Source organism: Zonotrichia leucophrys, chromosome 2 (genome assembly GCF_028769735.1).
Source record: "Zonotrichia leucophrys gambelii isolate GWCS_2022_RI chromosome 2, RI_Zleu_2.0, whole genome shotgun sequence".
NCBI classification, from domain to species: domain Eukaryota; kingdom Metazoa; phylum Chordata; class Aves; order Passeriformes; family Passerellidae; genus Zonotrichia; species Zonotrichia leucophrys.
The window spans coordinates 144,662,486-144,675,440 of NC_088171.1; the positions used below are offsets into that span (position 1 = coordinate 144,662,486).

A 12,955-nucleotide genomic window follows, 5' to 3' on the forward strand; every position below is an offset into this window, starting at 1 on the left:
GGCTCCACCTTTTCCTGTGCAGTCTGGGTCAGTCCATGGCAGATGCTTGAGCTGTGTTTCCACCCATGGGGCAGTCAATTCCTGGTATACTGGACACTCCTACAAGCAAAAGCAAACTTTGGTCTGCACTCTGCTGCCAGAGGGACTGAGAAAAATGCATCAGTGATATCAATTTGGCTGCCTTTGACTCCTGCTAATATTGGAATTCCAACACATCCAGCATGGTGGCACTTGGAGGCAGTGTGACTTCATTCAGGCCACGACAATCCACCATCAGCCTCTACTCCCCATTAGACTTTGCCACTGGCTACATGGGGCTGGTGGAAACATCTTATATCACCAACCACATTTGGATGGTAATAAGATGTTGTACTTGCCACCCATTTATAGAATCAACCATAAAAAGGCAAGGTTGGAAAAATACGACAAAAAACATATTAACAAAATTGTTACTTGGTGTCTCATTATATAATTACAACATTTCATTTTCATTTCATTAAATGCCTTTGAGTGGCTTTCTTTAGTGGTGGCTGAGCAAGCAATGGAGTCATTGCTATGAAAACTCCTGTTTTTTCATTACTGAAAGCTGAAATTAATGTTATAATGGATTATAACTGCTCAGCAACTGGATTATTAATGTTCACTAACGCACCCATTACTCATTTCTGTGAATGAGTAATGAATATTCCCTTATCTCTTTTTCTTTATCTGCAACATTTTACAATTAACATTATCCTTCCTACACAGGTATAAAACCATTATCAGGTTTCTGTTATTCCTGCATTATATTGTTATTGGGATACGTTAATTTTTTGGGATTTTTTACTTTATTTGTTTCTTTAAAAGTTCTTGAAGAGCTCATTCTCTTAGACCATTTAAGGCTAACTAATTCTTGATACCTTTTGAACCTCCATGAGCACTTCAAACTGAAGTACTTATTGCTGCTTGCTATAAATACTGAACATTTCATTGCAGTCTTAGGTGACTTACTAATCCAATCAGAAAATAAATAACCTTTTGCTACCAAATTACTCATGTAATTCACATTTTATTATTGGGTGCTGAACAAGATGTTTCAGTCTCACACTTTCGATACTACTCAAGTGAAAGCTCTAAAAGTTCTGCTAATATAATAATCACAGAATCGCAGACTGGGTAAGGCTGTAAGGGACCACAGTGGGTCATCTGCTCCAACTTCCCTGCTCAGGAGATATTCAAGCAAAACTGGCCAGTCCACTTTGATGGGCTTGGGATCAGGGGGTGTAAAACCAGATAGTTTGGCTGCAAATTACCCATGCAGCAATGTTTTATGTATTCAATTCAACTTATTCTTAATCTTACTGGGTAGTTTGATTGTCAGCCAAATGTGGTCAAAGTATCAGGTCCATCTTTCATTGACAATAAATGAAAAATTGGCATTGGACAAAAAGGTGTCCAGATACTCTTCTGATGTCCTCATTAAAATGAAAAATTCTTGTAATTCACAACTAAATTTGCTACCCATTACATAACACATAAGGAAGGTCAAAGAGATCAACACATATATTCATAGACTACAGCTGTTTCCTCTGTTTTGAAACTGAATTAGAAAAACAGTTGTTTTAAACAACAGCACTACAATTATGCTAAGGGCTTCATTGACTTTTATTAAGTATTACATACCACATGGTTTATGTAATATTGTAATAAAAGAAGCCTGCTTTGAAACATATCAGCTGTCTTCAAACAAACCTCAACCCCAACAGTGTATTTATTCTGTAAGGCTACTCCACATACAGTGATGTGTTTAAAACAATAAAAATAGGGGAAAACATTTTGAAACCCCTCAGAGAATAAAGGTTATTCATCACAGAAGCAGGAACTATAATGTCAGGCAACTTAAATTGGTTTAAAACTATTTTAGAGAAATCAGGATGCTACTCACAGTGTTACATTTAATATCTGTGAGCAGTGGCTCCCACCTGGCTTGCTGCTTGTTTTGTTTAGACAACTAGTAAGATATAGCAAGTGCACTGGTTGCCAGCATTCTGCTGAAACCATATGTCATGACAAGAATGTTGAAGCCTGCATGCCCTTATGCACAGAGAAAAGAAAAATGAGACAAATAGCTGGAATGAAACACTTCAGTTAAGAGAGCAGACTGTAGCTGATGGTTAGAAAGATGATCTTTGAACTAAAGCTGAATCTGACACAAGTTAAAACCATAATAATGCATTTGAATTTTTGGCTGATGAAAAAAAAAATTAAAACTTTCCTCTAGGTTTCAGAAAATGAGGAGGATTATTATCACCAGATGTACTTCAAGGACAAAGGGCAAATGTAGATCTATGTAGTTCTGACTGCTGCTGGCAGAAACCTTAAGAAATTGGCTGCTAATGCCAACATGTTCTGCTTTGCAGGCACTAACTCAATACACATATTTATGGAAGGCTGAATGTTCACTGTTTCTTATCACTTTCATTATGTTTGGCCCCAAGAGTTCAAAGCCATAAGCTGTATTTCAGAAATTATATAAATGAATAAGAAAGACTACAGTTTATTATTTTAACTTGCTCAGTTGCACCCACATGTGAGAGCCTGTCCAATTTTCCCAAATTAACATGTTTTGGATACTGCTGAAAACTGTGAGACATGTAGACATCTCAGTTCCTCTTCACATTTTTAGGGATTGTTTTCAAGGAACACAAGTGAAACACTGATCCTGTTTCTACTATTGGTGAAAGGAAAGTTTCAAGTAGTTTCAAAAGCTAAGAAAATGAAAGGCTAGTTTTTAACAGATGAAACAATAGCAGAACTGAAGAAACTGAAAGATATAAATTCAAATGGATTAAACATGTTCTCCTTTAGAAGGAACTACAACAGGAAATGGGCTTTTAGGGCTATAGGCTGGATCAATGGACCAAGACCAATGCATGAGGTTCAACAAGGCAAAGTGCCAGGCCCTGCACTGGGGTCACAACAGCTGCAGGCAGTACTGCAGGCTCAGGGAAGAGTGGCTGGAAAGATGCTGGTGGGAAAGGCCCTGGAGGTGCTGGTCAACAGTGGTTGAACAGGAGCCAGTGTTGCTCAGGTGGCCAAGAGGGTCAACGGCACCTGGCCTGTATCAGCAACAGTGTGAGAGCATTGAGTGTCGCTCTGTACTCAGCACTGGTGAGGCCACACCTCAACTCCTGTGCTCAGTTTTCAGCTCCTCATGACAAAAATGACATTGAGGTGCTGCAGCATGTCCAGAAAAGGACAACAGGGCTGGGGAAGGGGCTGGAGCACAAGTCTGATAATGAGCAGCTGAGGGAGCTCAGAGTTTTTAGCCTGGGGAAAGGAAGGTTCATGGGGACCTTCTGGTTCCCAACAGCTGCCTGGAAGTAGGTTGGGTCCAGGTGGGGGTCAGTCACATTTTCCAGGCAAAAAGCAACAGGACAAGAGGAAATGACCTCAAGTTGCAGCAGGGGAGGTCCAAGTTGGACATCAGGAGAACATTCTTCACTGAAAGGGTGATTCAGCATTGGAAAAGGGTGCCCAGGGAGGTGCTGGTGTTCAGCCACTGGATCTGGCACTCAGTGCCCTAGTCTGCTTGACAAGGTTTTAGGTGGGGTTCAATGATCTTGGAGGTCTTTTCCAACCTTAACGATTCTGTGAAAGACCCGTTTTCCCTTTGCTTGTCTGGAAAATCTGGCATCAAAGGCATCAGATCTGGAAGCTGGCAGTATTATTTCAAAGAAAACAGACTAAGAGATTGTGCTGCCTTGGGCTTCACTGGAGTTTGGTATCACGGTCTGTGTAGGTGAGTTTGAACTCCGGTTTCAGGGGAGCGTCCAGCACCGCTCACGTTCCCCTGCGCCTTCCTTCAGACCATAGCTGAGAGGAGCCCAGCGCACTGCACAGGCCGGACCACCGGACCCGGCACCAGCACCCGCCCGCGGCACCGAGCCGCCTTCACGGCGCGGGGCAGGGCACGGGACACGGGACACGGGCAGCGCCGCCCCCAGCAGCCGGCGAGCCCACGCCGCAAGTGCCTCTGGGAGTTGTAGTCCGCTTCGGCAGCCTCCGCCCGCCCGGTCCGCGCCTGGCGGGGCTCAGCCAGCCCCATAACCGGGGGCTGTCCTTCCGTGCCGTGATGGGAAGCTTTTTCGTCTGCCAAGACCCCTCGGTGTCCTCGCTGTGTGGGAGGGATGGACGGAAAAGGAGACGGAACTACTCCGGATAGAACTACAACTCCCGGCGTGCACTGCGCTACAGAGAACTTAACCGGGCAGGGGGAGCCGGTGAAGATGGCGGCTGCTAAACGGAGCCGGATGGGAGGCTGAGGTGAGTTTGGGGCAGCTGGGCAGTGCTCCACTCGTATTCACCCTCGCAGTCTCCTCCTCGTTGCGATCTTTCTTTTCTTTCCCGTTCTCCACCCTTGGGAACGAGGAGGACGCGCCGGAGGGGTGGGCGCTGAGGGAGTGGCGGGAGGCTCGGGCCGCCGGGTTGGCGGTGAGGAGAAGCCTCTGGGCATAGCCTCAGCCTGGACCCGCCGTGGTGGCGGCTCGGGCGGTCCCTGTGGGCGCTGCTCCCGGCGGAAGGGCTGGCAGGGTGGCAGGCTGGCAGGCTGGCTCCCGGTGGAAGGGCTGGCAGGCTGGCTCTCCGCCTCGGACCGGTCTGCTCGCCGCGGGAGCTGCGGGGACAGCGAGCGCATCCCCCGCTTTTACCGGGCGGGGCTGTGGCTTTGGGAGTTCCCTCTGCAGGTTTTCCTCAAACGGACCTTAAGACAGCGAGATAATAACTGAACACAATGTAAATTGGCAGGACGACGACACTGTGAGCTTTCTTGGTTTCGTCTTTAAAGTTAATTGTGCATCACGGAGCCATGCTTTAGGTAATTGAGGTGTGGGGTCACAAATCCTGTTGCTGAAAACCATAGTACGACGATTATTTTTGGATACATCCAGAAAGTTATCCCGTGGTCCTTTGAGCTGAGATACCAGGAAGAAAATATTGTGGTTTACGTTGTGTCTATGCTGCTGTAGCACTTGTGGGAAAGCCTATAACTAACTTTAAACCAGAGTTTGAGTTGCTGTATCAAAACCCAGTTTGCCCGCCCAGGTGTTTCACTTTGCAAAGCTACGTGAATGTTTGCTGTGCAAACTGGGTAGGTAAGCTAAACCCAGAGTTAACAGCCAAAGTTTTGGGATTTTATAGGTAATTACTTCCTAAAGCACTTGTAATTAATTCTAAATAATATGAAATATTTTTCTAGTAAGTTTGGGACATCTTGGTGTTAATGCTCTTAAACATATGATAAAATTTCTTTGAGAAATTGGTGGTTTGGAGTTGAGATCTTGATTGTAGTGCCCTGATAGGCCTAAAGGCTTATCCATAGGTTTTATTTAAGCCTTTTGACAGCAATTTTAATATTTGTCTAAAAAAGGCCGCTAGAAGGAGATTGACTTCTGATTGAGGGAAAAACCTTACAAAAATGTAATAAAAATATAGTTTGTGTTTCAACATCTGTTTTAGATGTTACCAATGTTTGCCGTTCGTGATGGGCAGTACCTTCTCTCTACTTTTGGTCCAAACTCGTGCAGTAGAAAAGAATGAACAAATTTTATGTTGCATGAAAGTTGAAGGAGATGTGAAATTACTCCCCAGAGTTGGCAATTCAAATATCATGATAAAATCTAAATTATAAAAAGTACAGGTTAGAAACAGCTTTGGTTGGTGTCAATGACTTTTAACTGCCCAGCCTAGCTCCTTAAGGGAGCAATCCTTGTCAAGTTACCACACAATTTTTAAACAATTTGAAGATAGGTAATTTTTTGAAATGAAAGCAAATCATGTTTTCTGTAGTTGCATTCTGTCTTGGATAAGAGAGCAGGGTTGAGCCAGCTTCATACATGGCATTTCCTCTCCAGATGAGAATCAGATAATTCAGATTAAAGTCAGGTATTTCCCAGAATTACTGTGGTATGTAAATCCATTTTATATTACATTTTTTGGGTTCTGGGAATCACAGTTGGAGCTTAATGGTCTATACTTAGGAATGAACATGTGATTTATTAATGTTGCACTGCACTGGCCATTTGCCTACTTTCAAAGCTAAAGGCATTGATTAATTTTTCAAAGAGGAAATATGAGTGGGGAGCTAAGTGATTTATAAAGTAAATGTGCAGTGGATTTTAATTTTTCAGTTCATGGCTGTGTGGCTGTGAGAGGTGCTTAAGCCTCTGCCTTTATTTGGCTTAAGTTGGAGGAAGGGAAAGGAGCCCAGATGGCAATTTCATTTTGGAGACTCAAAATCAAGTTAAATATTTATGGTGTTACATAATAACATAACAGAGGGCTTATTGGAAGAAAATAGAAAATCTCAGGTGTGCTGACTTCTCTTTCTTTACCTGTAGCACAAGGTTATATAAATTTTTTCCATTTTAGGTCTCTTAAAGAGGTCCATTGTATTAGGGCATACAGGAAAACAATCTCTGCTTTTCTGGTTGGCTTTCAATGCCATTTCTGGAATCTTGTGATAATAAGAAATATTTGTGCTTATAAACTATCCTTTAATTTCAGATCCTGGGTTAGTTACTGAAAAAAAAAATGGAACAAACTGTATTTTTATCCTTGTTGTGATGAACAATAAATTGGCCTTGGGTTTCCTTGCCAAATGGTGTAAAATCATCTCAAAAGAAAACTGAAAGTTTTTCTGTAGAAAACAATTTTATGTGTCATGAAAGTGTTCCTCTATGTTTTAAGGCACATTCACTAGCTTTGCACTTTGATTATAATTACCTTTAGAACTATTGTTATATCCTTAGAAAAAAGACAATGACTCTTAGTCCTCCACAGAAAAGTAGGTGTGATTTTGTTTACCCTCTTCGTATCCAGGAGTCAGTTGCTTTGGTGAAGAAAGCCGTGTGTAGTATTTGATATCCATAAGTTGCATCTGTTGATCTGTCACATGTCACAAATTGACATGGAATGTGTTAAGCAGCAAGTGTTAGGCCAGAAAGCGAAAAGGTATCACATGATCTCTTTTAGAGAATTAGCTAAGTTCTGCTTCAGCAAATTCTGTGAGGGGCATTTCCCTCTTTTGTTAGGTAAAATTGTAGCTCAGTGACAAATAGCTGAGCAAACTCAGAGTGGAAAGCTTCTTGGCTTGGTCATTTCTGTTCTGCTGTAACAGGTGACAGTAGCTGTGGATGAAACTGTGACCTAGGCCAAGTGAGACTGAGATTGAAGACTTTATGGAGAGGAAATTGTGTGCTCTGTTCTGCATGTAGAGGCCAGGCCACCTCCATGTGGAATTTTTGGTCCTGTTACAGATCATAAAATGACTAAAACCCCAGTGAATTATTTTAAAACATATATTTTCTATATGTCTTAGTTGATACAACTTTTCTAGTAATTTCTGCAGAAAACTCTGCTAAAAATCTTGTACAAGTGAGTTGACTTTGCTGACAGCAGTGGCTGTGTTTTAGGAAAATGTATTGAATTCCTGATTGCTGGAGATGGTCAGTAAAACACTTCTGAGTCTCTGGCACTTGACTCCCTGAAACTCTCACCAGGTTCTCTGCTTTTTTATATTCTTTTATGTCAGTAAATTTGTTTTCTGTAGTGTTTCAGCTAGGTCCATAACTACATTATGAGCCAGAGATTTTGCTTCTCCGTGTGTCTGTTGGACATGACAATCTGCAGCATCTTTCCTTTAATAAAATTACACTCTTTCTCATGCTGCCCTTGGAGAGGGACATACAGCTTTCTAATAGATGGCATATTTTAAATAACTTACTTTGAAGCACTATTTTTAATCCCAGTTGCTGTCAGCAAATTTTAACCTTTGATTGAAATGCATATACAAGAATAAAGTTTATTTTTAGCAACTATGAACATTGCTTTAATATGTGGTCATTAAAACATATGTTGACGAAATGAAATGTTTATTCTCACATTATCCATCTGTGGAATTACAATTTTTTGGTGTATGTATACATACAATTATTAGCAGAATAACTTTTATTACAAAATTTATTTTATTTTTGAAGAAAGCAACACCCAGTATCATTAACTGAGATTTTGTTCTTCTTTGTGGGGAGTTTGCATTTGGCAATTAGTAAAAGCCAAACACACTGCTTTAATACAGAAAAATCTTCAAATAATTTACATTTTAGTGCTAATTAGAGGAACAGTAGATTTGGCTACTTTTATATCCAAAATAGATTGTTGTAACTTCAGATGAGTTCATTTTATGAATATGGTTAACTGCATCAAAAATCCTTTGAGCTGCTATTATATATAGGAGATTTCACTCTGATCTGAAATCTGCCTTTTTTGATAGTAGGAGATAAATGCCCTAGGAAGGGCCACACAGGATTTTCAGTTGTTTTTTGCAGTGTTGAGCAGAAGCCTCTCTCAGGCATTTGAACAGGGCAGAGCTGTGGTTCAGAGCTGAAGTGGAAATATCCTGTGAGATGAGCAGGATTTATCATCCTGAACAGTGGCACCTGGGAAGGTCACAGTACACAGCAGAGAAATGTTTACTCCAGCATCAAAGGCAAGAGCAGAATGACTGCATTTCAGGAACAGGCAAAATTACATCTAGTCTGGTCAGCTAAGAGGATATCTGCATTTCTGTGGTAGCAGCCCCTCTGGTACTGGAGCTGAAGAATGCTCATTCTGCGTGAGTTAATGAGCATATTTGGCTGTAAATTGTCTTAAGCTATGGTCCTGACATTGTTTTTTTGTTTGTTTTCTTCATAGTTTCTTATGTTTTTACAAAATTGAAGACAGATCCTCGATAAACAATGCCTGGCAGTAAGTATTCTTATCTTAAATACATTAAGACAATATTTAGGGGTGTTTGCTGTTACTTTTGGGGTTTAAAAATTGAAAAAAATGCAAAAAGAAGCATTATACTTTCTGTCATTTATAAGAATTTTAAGATGTTAAATTATCTAGTCTCTGCCTTCGTAAATCTCCATATATTTTACAATAATAATATGAGCTGTGCATTTGCCTTTTTGATTACAGCTTCACAGTACAACGTTGAATTTTATGATTTAGACTGTGTTCTGAAATAGTTGGATTCAAATCTAAAAAAGATTTTTGATATTAAAAATCTATATTTTGATATAGCTATAATCCTGTCCTTGGAAAAGGACAGCTAGTGTTTATAGAAGATAGAATCACTATTTCGGATAAAACATGATAAGACTTAGAATTTTGACATTCAAAGTTAAGTGAGATTTTTGAGGCAAATGTTTCTATGAATCAAATTATTTACCTTCAAGAGTAACAAATTTCTCTAAATCAAAGGATCAAGTTATAAAATGTGTTATAAAAATATAAAATTAACTATTCCTTTAATAATTTTTTCTGTTTAGAAAAAATTATATGTGATCTGTAGTAAGATTGCTAACACCAGTCTTTGGATAAAGCAATCTGCTTTATCAAAAAAGTTACAGTACCAGTCACACTGAGTGCATTCTGATGTAGGTTTGTCGTGAATTTCATGGATGCTTAATTTCATGAGGAAGTCTTTGGGCATTTGTTCATTGCTGTGACTTGTAATAAGCTGTGACTCTGGGGCAGTAGAAATGCCTTGCAGTTGTTCTGTGTTGTGTCATTTGAACCCTGGTCATGTCAAATACCTTACTGTAAGTAAGATCTGTCACAGCTGTCATGTAAAGGAGTGAGTGGAATGTTTTAACCTATTAAACTGGAAAAATGAGGTGGGTTTTTTTGTTTGGTTGGGGTTTTTTGGTTGGTTGAGGTATTTTGTTTGGTTTTTTTGTTTTGTTTTTGTTTAAACCAGATGTGCTTATGTTTAGGGTCATTACTATCAATGCAAGTAGAGTTTGCATCACTGCAGTCAGATGGGAGTTAAAGGAGACCAAAAGAGCTGATTGCAATGTTTATCTGTGCAGGACACTCAGAACTACCCAGCCATTTGTTTATCTTTGCCTGTGTTAATGAGTGTAACTGCATGGGTGAAGAAAAGGAAAGCTAACAGATGTGTGCATTGCAATTCTTGTGAAACAGCAGTATTTTCATAATATTTTACTTCCAAAAGTTCTGGCAGTGAAGAAGTACAATGGGATTTTAAGGCAAGCAAGCATCCTTTTGTGGCTGGTTGTACTTCTGATAATAGAGGTAGAGCCTTCAGGAATTCAGCTCTGTTGCATGTGGAAAGGAAATCTTCTGCCTGCTAATTTAGGCATCTCCAAAGGTTCCATAGGATTCTTTTCAGAGCATATTGGTGAAACAGGCTGCTGCTACAGTGTTACTTTGAAATCTTAAAGTATTTGTCCTTAAAATCTGAAAAATTCATTTGTTTCTAAAGGCTGGGGGATTTTGTGTGTTGTTTTTATTTTATTTTATTTTCACATGAAGTTCTCTCATCCCACACATCAAGAAGTGCATTGACTGTGTTTAGGAATGAAACTTATTCCTAAACAAAAGGTTGTTATGGTGAGATATTTTCCAAAAATATCTCTGTTTTCTGTCATGTTGCAATGAGTTCCTTACAAAGGAAATAGAAAAACAGTATCTGGTTAACAGGAAATTTTGATAGACTTCTTGGGTCATACTGACCAACTCCATATCCACTACTTTGTTTCCTGGGTCTGCTTAGCAGTTCCTGGTGGCAATTTTATCCTTCCCTCCCTTCTTACAGTAGTTGAATGAATGTATAGGTCTGAAGGCAGTGTTCTGGAATAGCATGAGAGATCCAGATGACTGGAATTACATAAAGACTGAGTAAAAGCTTCATTAGTCTTTCTGGGGAATTCAGCTGTACCTGGTGATACTTCAGAGGTCAGCATTGAAGTTACTGTGTGTGAAGCACTGGCAGGACAATGTGCTTTTTAACTCCTTCAATATTAGCTGTGGAAAAACAGGCGTGAGTCAGGACTGGGCTGTGGTACCGAGGGGGGGAGATGAGCAAAGGTCATGAGCCAGAGGTGATGGATGATGGATCCTTTTCTCCTTCAGCCTCAGCTCAGCCATGGCTGCTGGGCTCTGCATGAATTGTTCATTGCATATTTGGATTATTACATTTTCTATTGATGTTTCTGCTTAGCAGTCCCACTTAGGAATGTGGGGATTTAGTGCTGCATTAAGTCCTAAAAAATGTTAAGATTTTAGTCTCACTGCAGTTGTAATAGCCCAAATAGAAATGTTTCAGTCTGCTCTCTTTACCTTGAGAAGTAAAAGCACTTGGCTTTGCCCAGCCATGACATGGCACTTGTGTTGACATCTGCAGTGGAGGTGAGGTGCTCTGGCATTGCTGCAGCACTGGATCAACCTTGCCAAGGTGTAGCTTTTCCCTGCACGTTTTATGTTTAACTTTGTTACAAGTTTTTCTTGTGCAAATAGCATGGATATTGATGCAAATGGTTACAGACATGCATGGTGTCTTCAGCTGAAGCTGAAATGCAAATTCTGAAATGTTGTTGAAGAAATGTTTTCTCATTTCTGATTGAGTACAGTAGGAGTAGGTTTGAACCACAGGTGTTTTAGTAACTGTTTAAGGTGTGCTTTATCACAAAGAGACTGTGGAGTAAAAGATTAAATAGTGCTTTTATTTAAAAGTGAAGCCAAAGAATATATAACTAGATAGCCTCTGCAGTACAGGCAGTATGTGTTTCTCACTTGCCTCTTGTGCTCTCAGTTTCCCTGTTGAGTAATTTGTGCAGATAATTTCATTTAGCATACTTCTGTTACAGAACATGAGTGGTTTTGGTAGGTTTTTTTATTGGCTGCATTTGGATTGAAAATGCTTCTGCTAAGGAGAAGAAGCATTAGCTAAGTCATACCAAAATATTTGTTGAAGACTCTCTTTTTGAACATTATGTTCTGGATATTCACACTTAATCAGATGTTTGAAACACAGCTTGGTAGATAGTGAGGTTTTTCTTTTCTAGAAACAGCTGACCTACTTACTGGATCTATTCCCTGGCTTCAGTGAAATGTTTAACTGAAAAGGCAGCTTTTATACTAAAATGAAATCTCTTGAACTGGAAGAATTATATGTGACACAGGTGAGAGCACCCGTTGACTATAAAACTATATTTTACTTGTGGTAGCTCTGTGTTTGAATTTTTTAAACTTTTTCTTAGCTTATTCTTTTCTCCTTTGGCTTATGCTTTAGTATAACTGTATCTTTGGTTTTCAAGGTTTTGTTAATAAGAATTGTTAGTTAAATTGTTTTTAACTGATTGCCAGGTCCTTATGACTGACTCTAACATATAAATTAAGAGAAGAAATAAATAAAAATGAGGATTTTGCCAAGTGTAATGTTCCCACATTCTTCCTTTGATTTAGGGCTGTGAAATGTAGTAATATGAACACCTCCCACACTCTTCTGTCAGATATTTGTCAGTTGGAAAGGGACCATTCTGATTTAGGAGGTACATATATTAGTTATGTGGAAAATATTCCATGATTTGGCCTGTTCTTGTTTGCAGTGAAGAGGCAGTTTTGGTGACTTCAGAATGGCTCCAAGCGTGCTCATTAAAGTACATCATATTTTATTTCCTTGGCTTCCCAAACACCATGTGGGTTTTTACCCCTTGCCTGTGCAGAGGCAGCTCCTCTGACAGAGGTGGAGCTTGCTGGTGGCTTCCCTGTTTTGTGCAAGGTGAGAACAAACAGAGGATGGAACAATTGAGTTGTGCCTGTCAGTTTCTGCATTCATGCATGCTACTTCTTTCCGTGTGTTACTTCATGGTCTTCAAACAAATAAATGACCCACTCTTCCCTCAAACCCAAAAATACCCATCAAACTTTAAAAATTATAATTTTCTATGTGCATAGAGTTTTCTTGCCAAGTGTAGGAGGGAAAACAGCACTTGAAATGGATTTTGAAATGAGTGAATTCTTAACTGGCATTTAACATTTTTAACACATTTTTAGAGGCAGATAACTTCCTCATTTTGGTTTCTCCTCTCCCAACAATTTTGGGAATATAATTTATTTGTGTTTT

The 12,955-nt window shown here is 39.9% G+C and overlaps 1 protein-coding gene across 4 annotated transcripts in view; it reads left to right on the forward strand.

The window, feature by feature from the left end:
* Positions 1-4,155: 4,155 nt before the first annotated feature.
* The window catches only part of EFR3A (EFR3 homolog A), a 75,190-nt gene continuing 66,390 nt past the window's right edge, over positions 4,156-12,955 (forward strand). For 2 of the 4 annotated variants that reach the window (XM_064706701.1, XM_064706703.1), the window contains exons 1-2: positions 4,156-4,305; positions 8,731-8,784. Coding sequence is in view for 2 of the 4 variants with exons in the window: in XM_064706703.1 (XP_064562773.1) it covers positions 8,775-8,784 (10 nt within the window). In the remaining 2 variants the exon portion in view is untranslated. Of the gene's footprint in view, positions 4,306-8,456; positions 8,651-8,730; positions 8,785-12,955 lie in introns of those variants that run through there. The other 2 variants (XM_064706702.1, XM_064706704.1) reach the window with 1 other exon arrangement.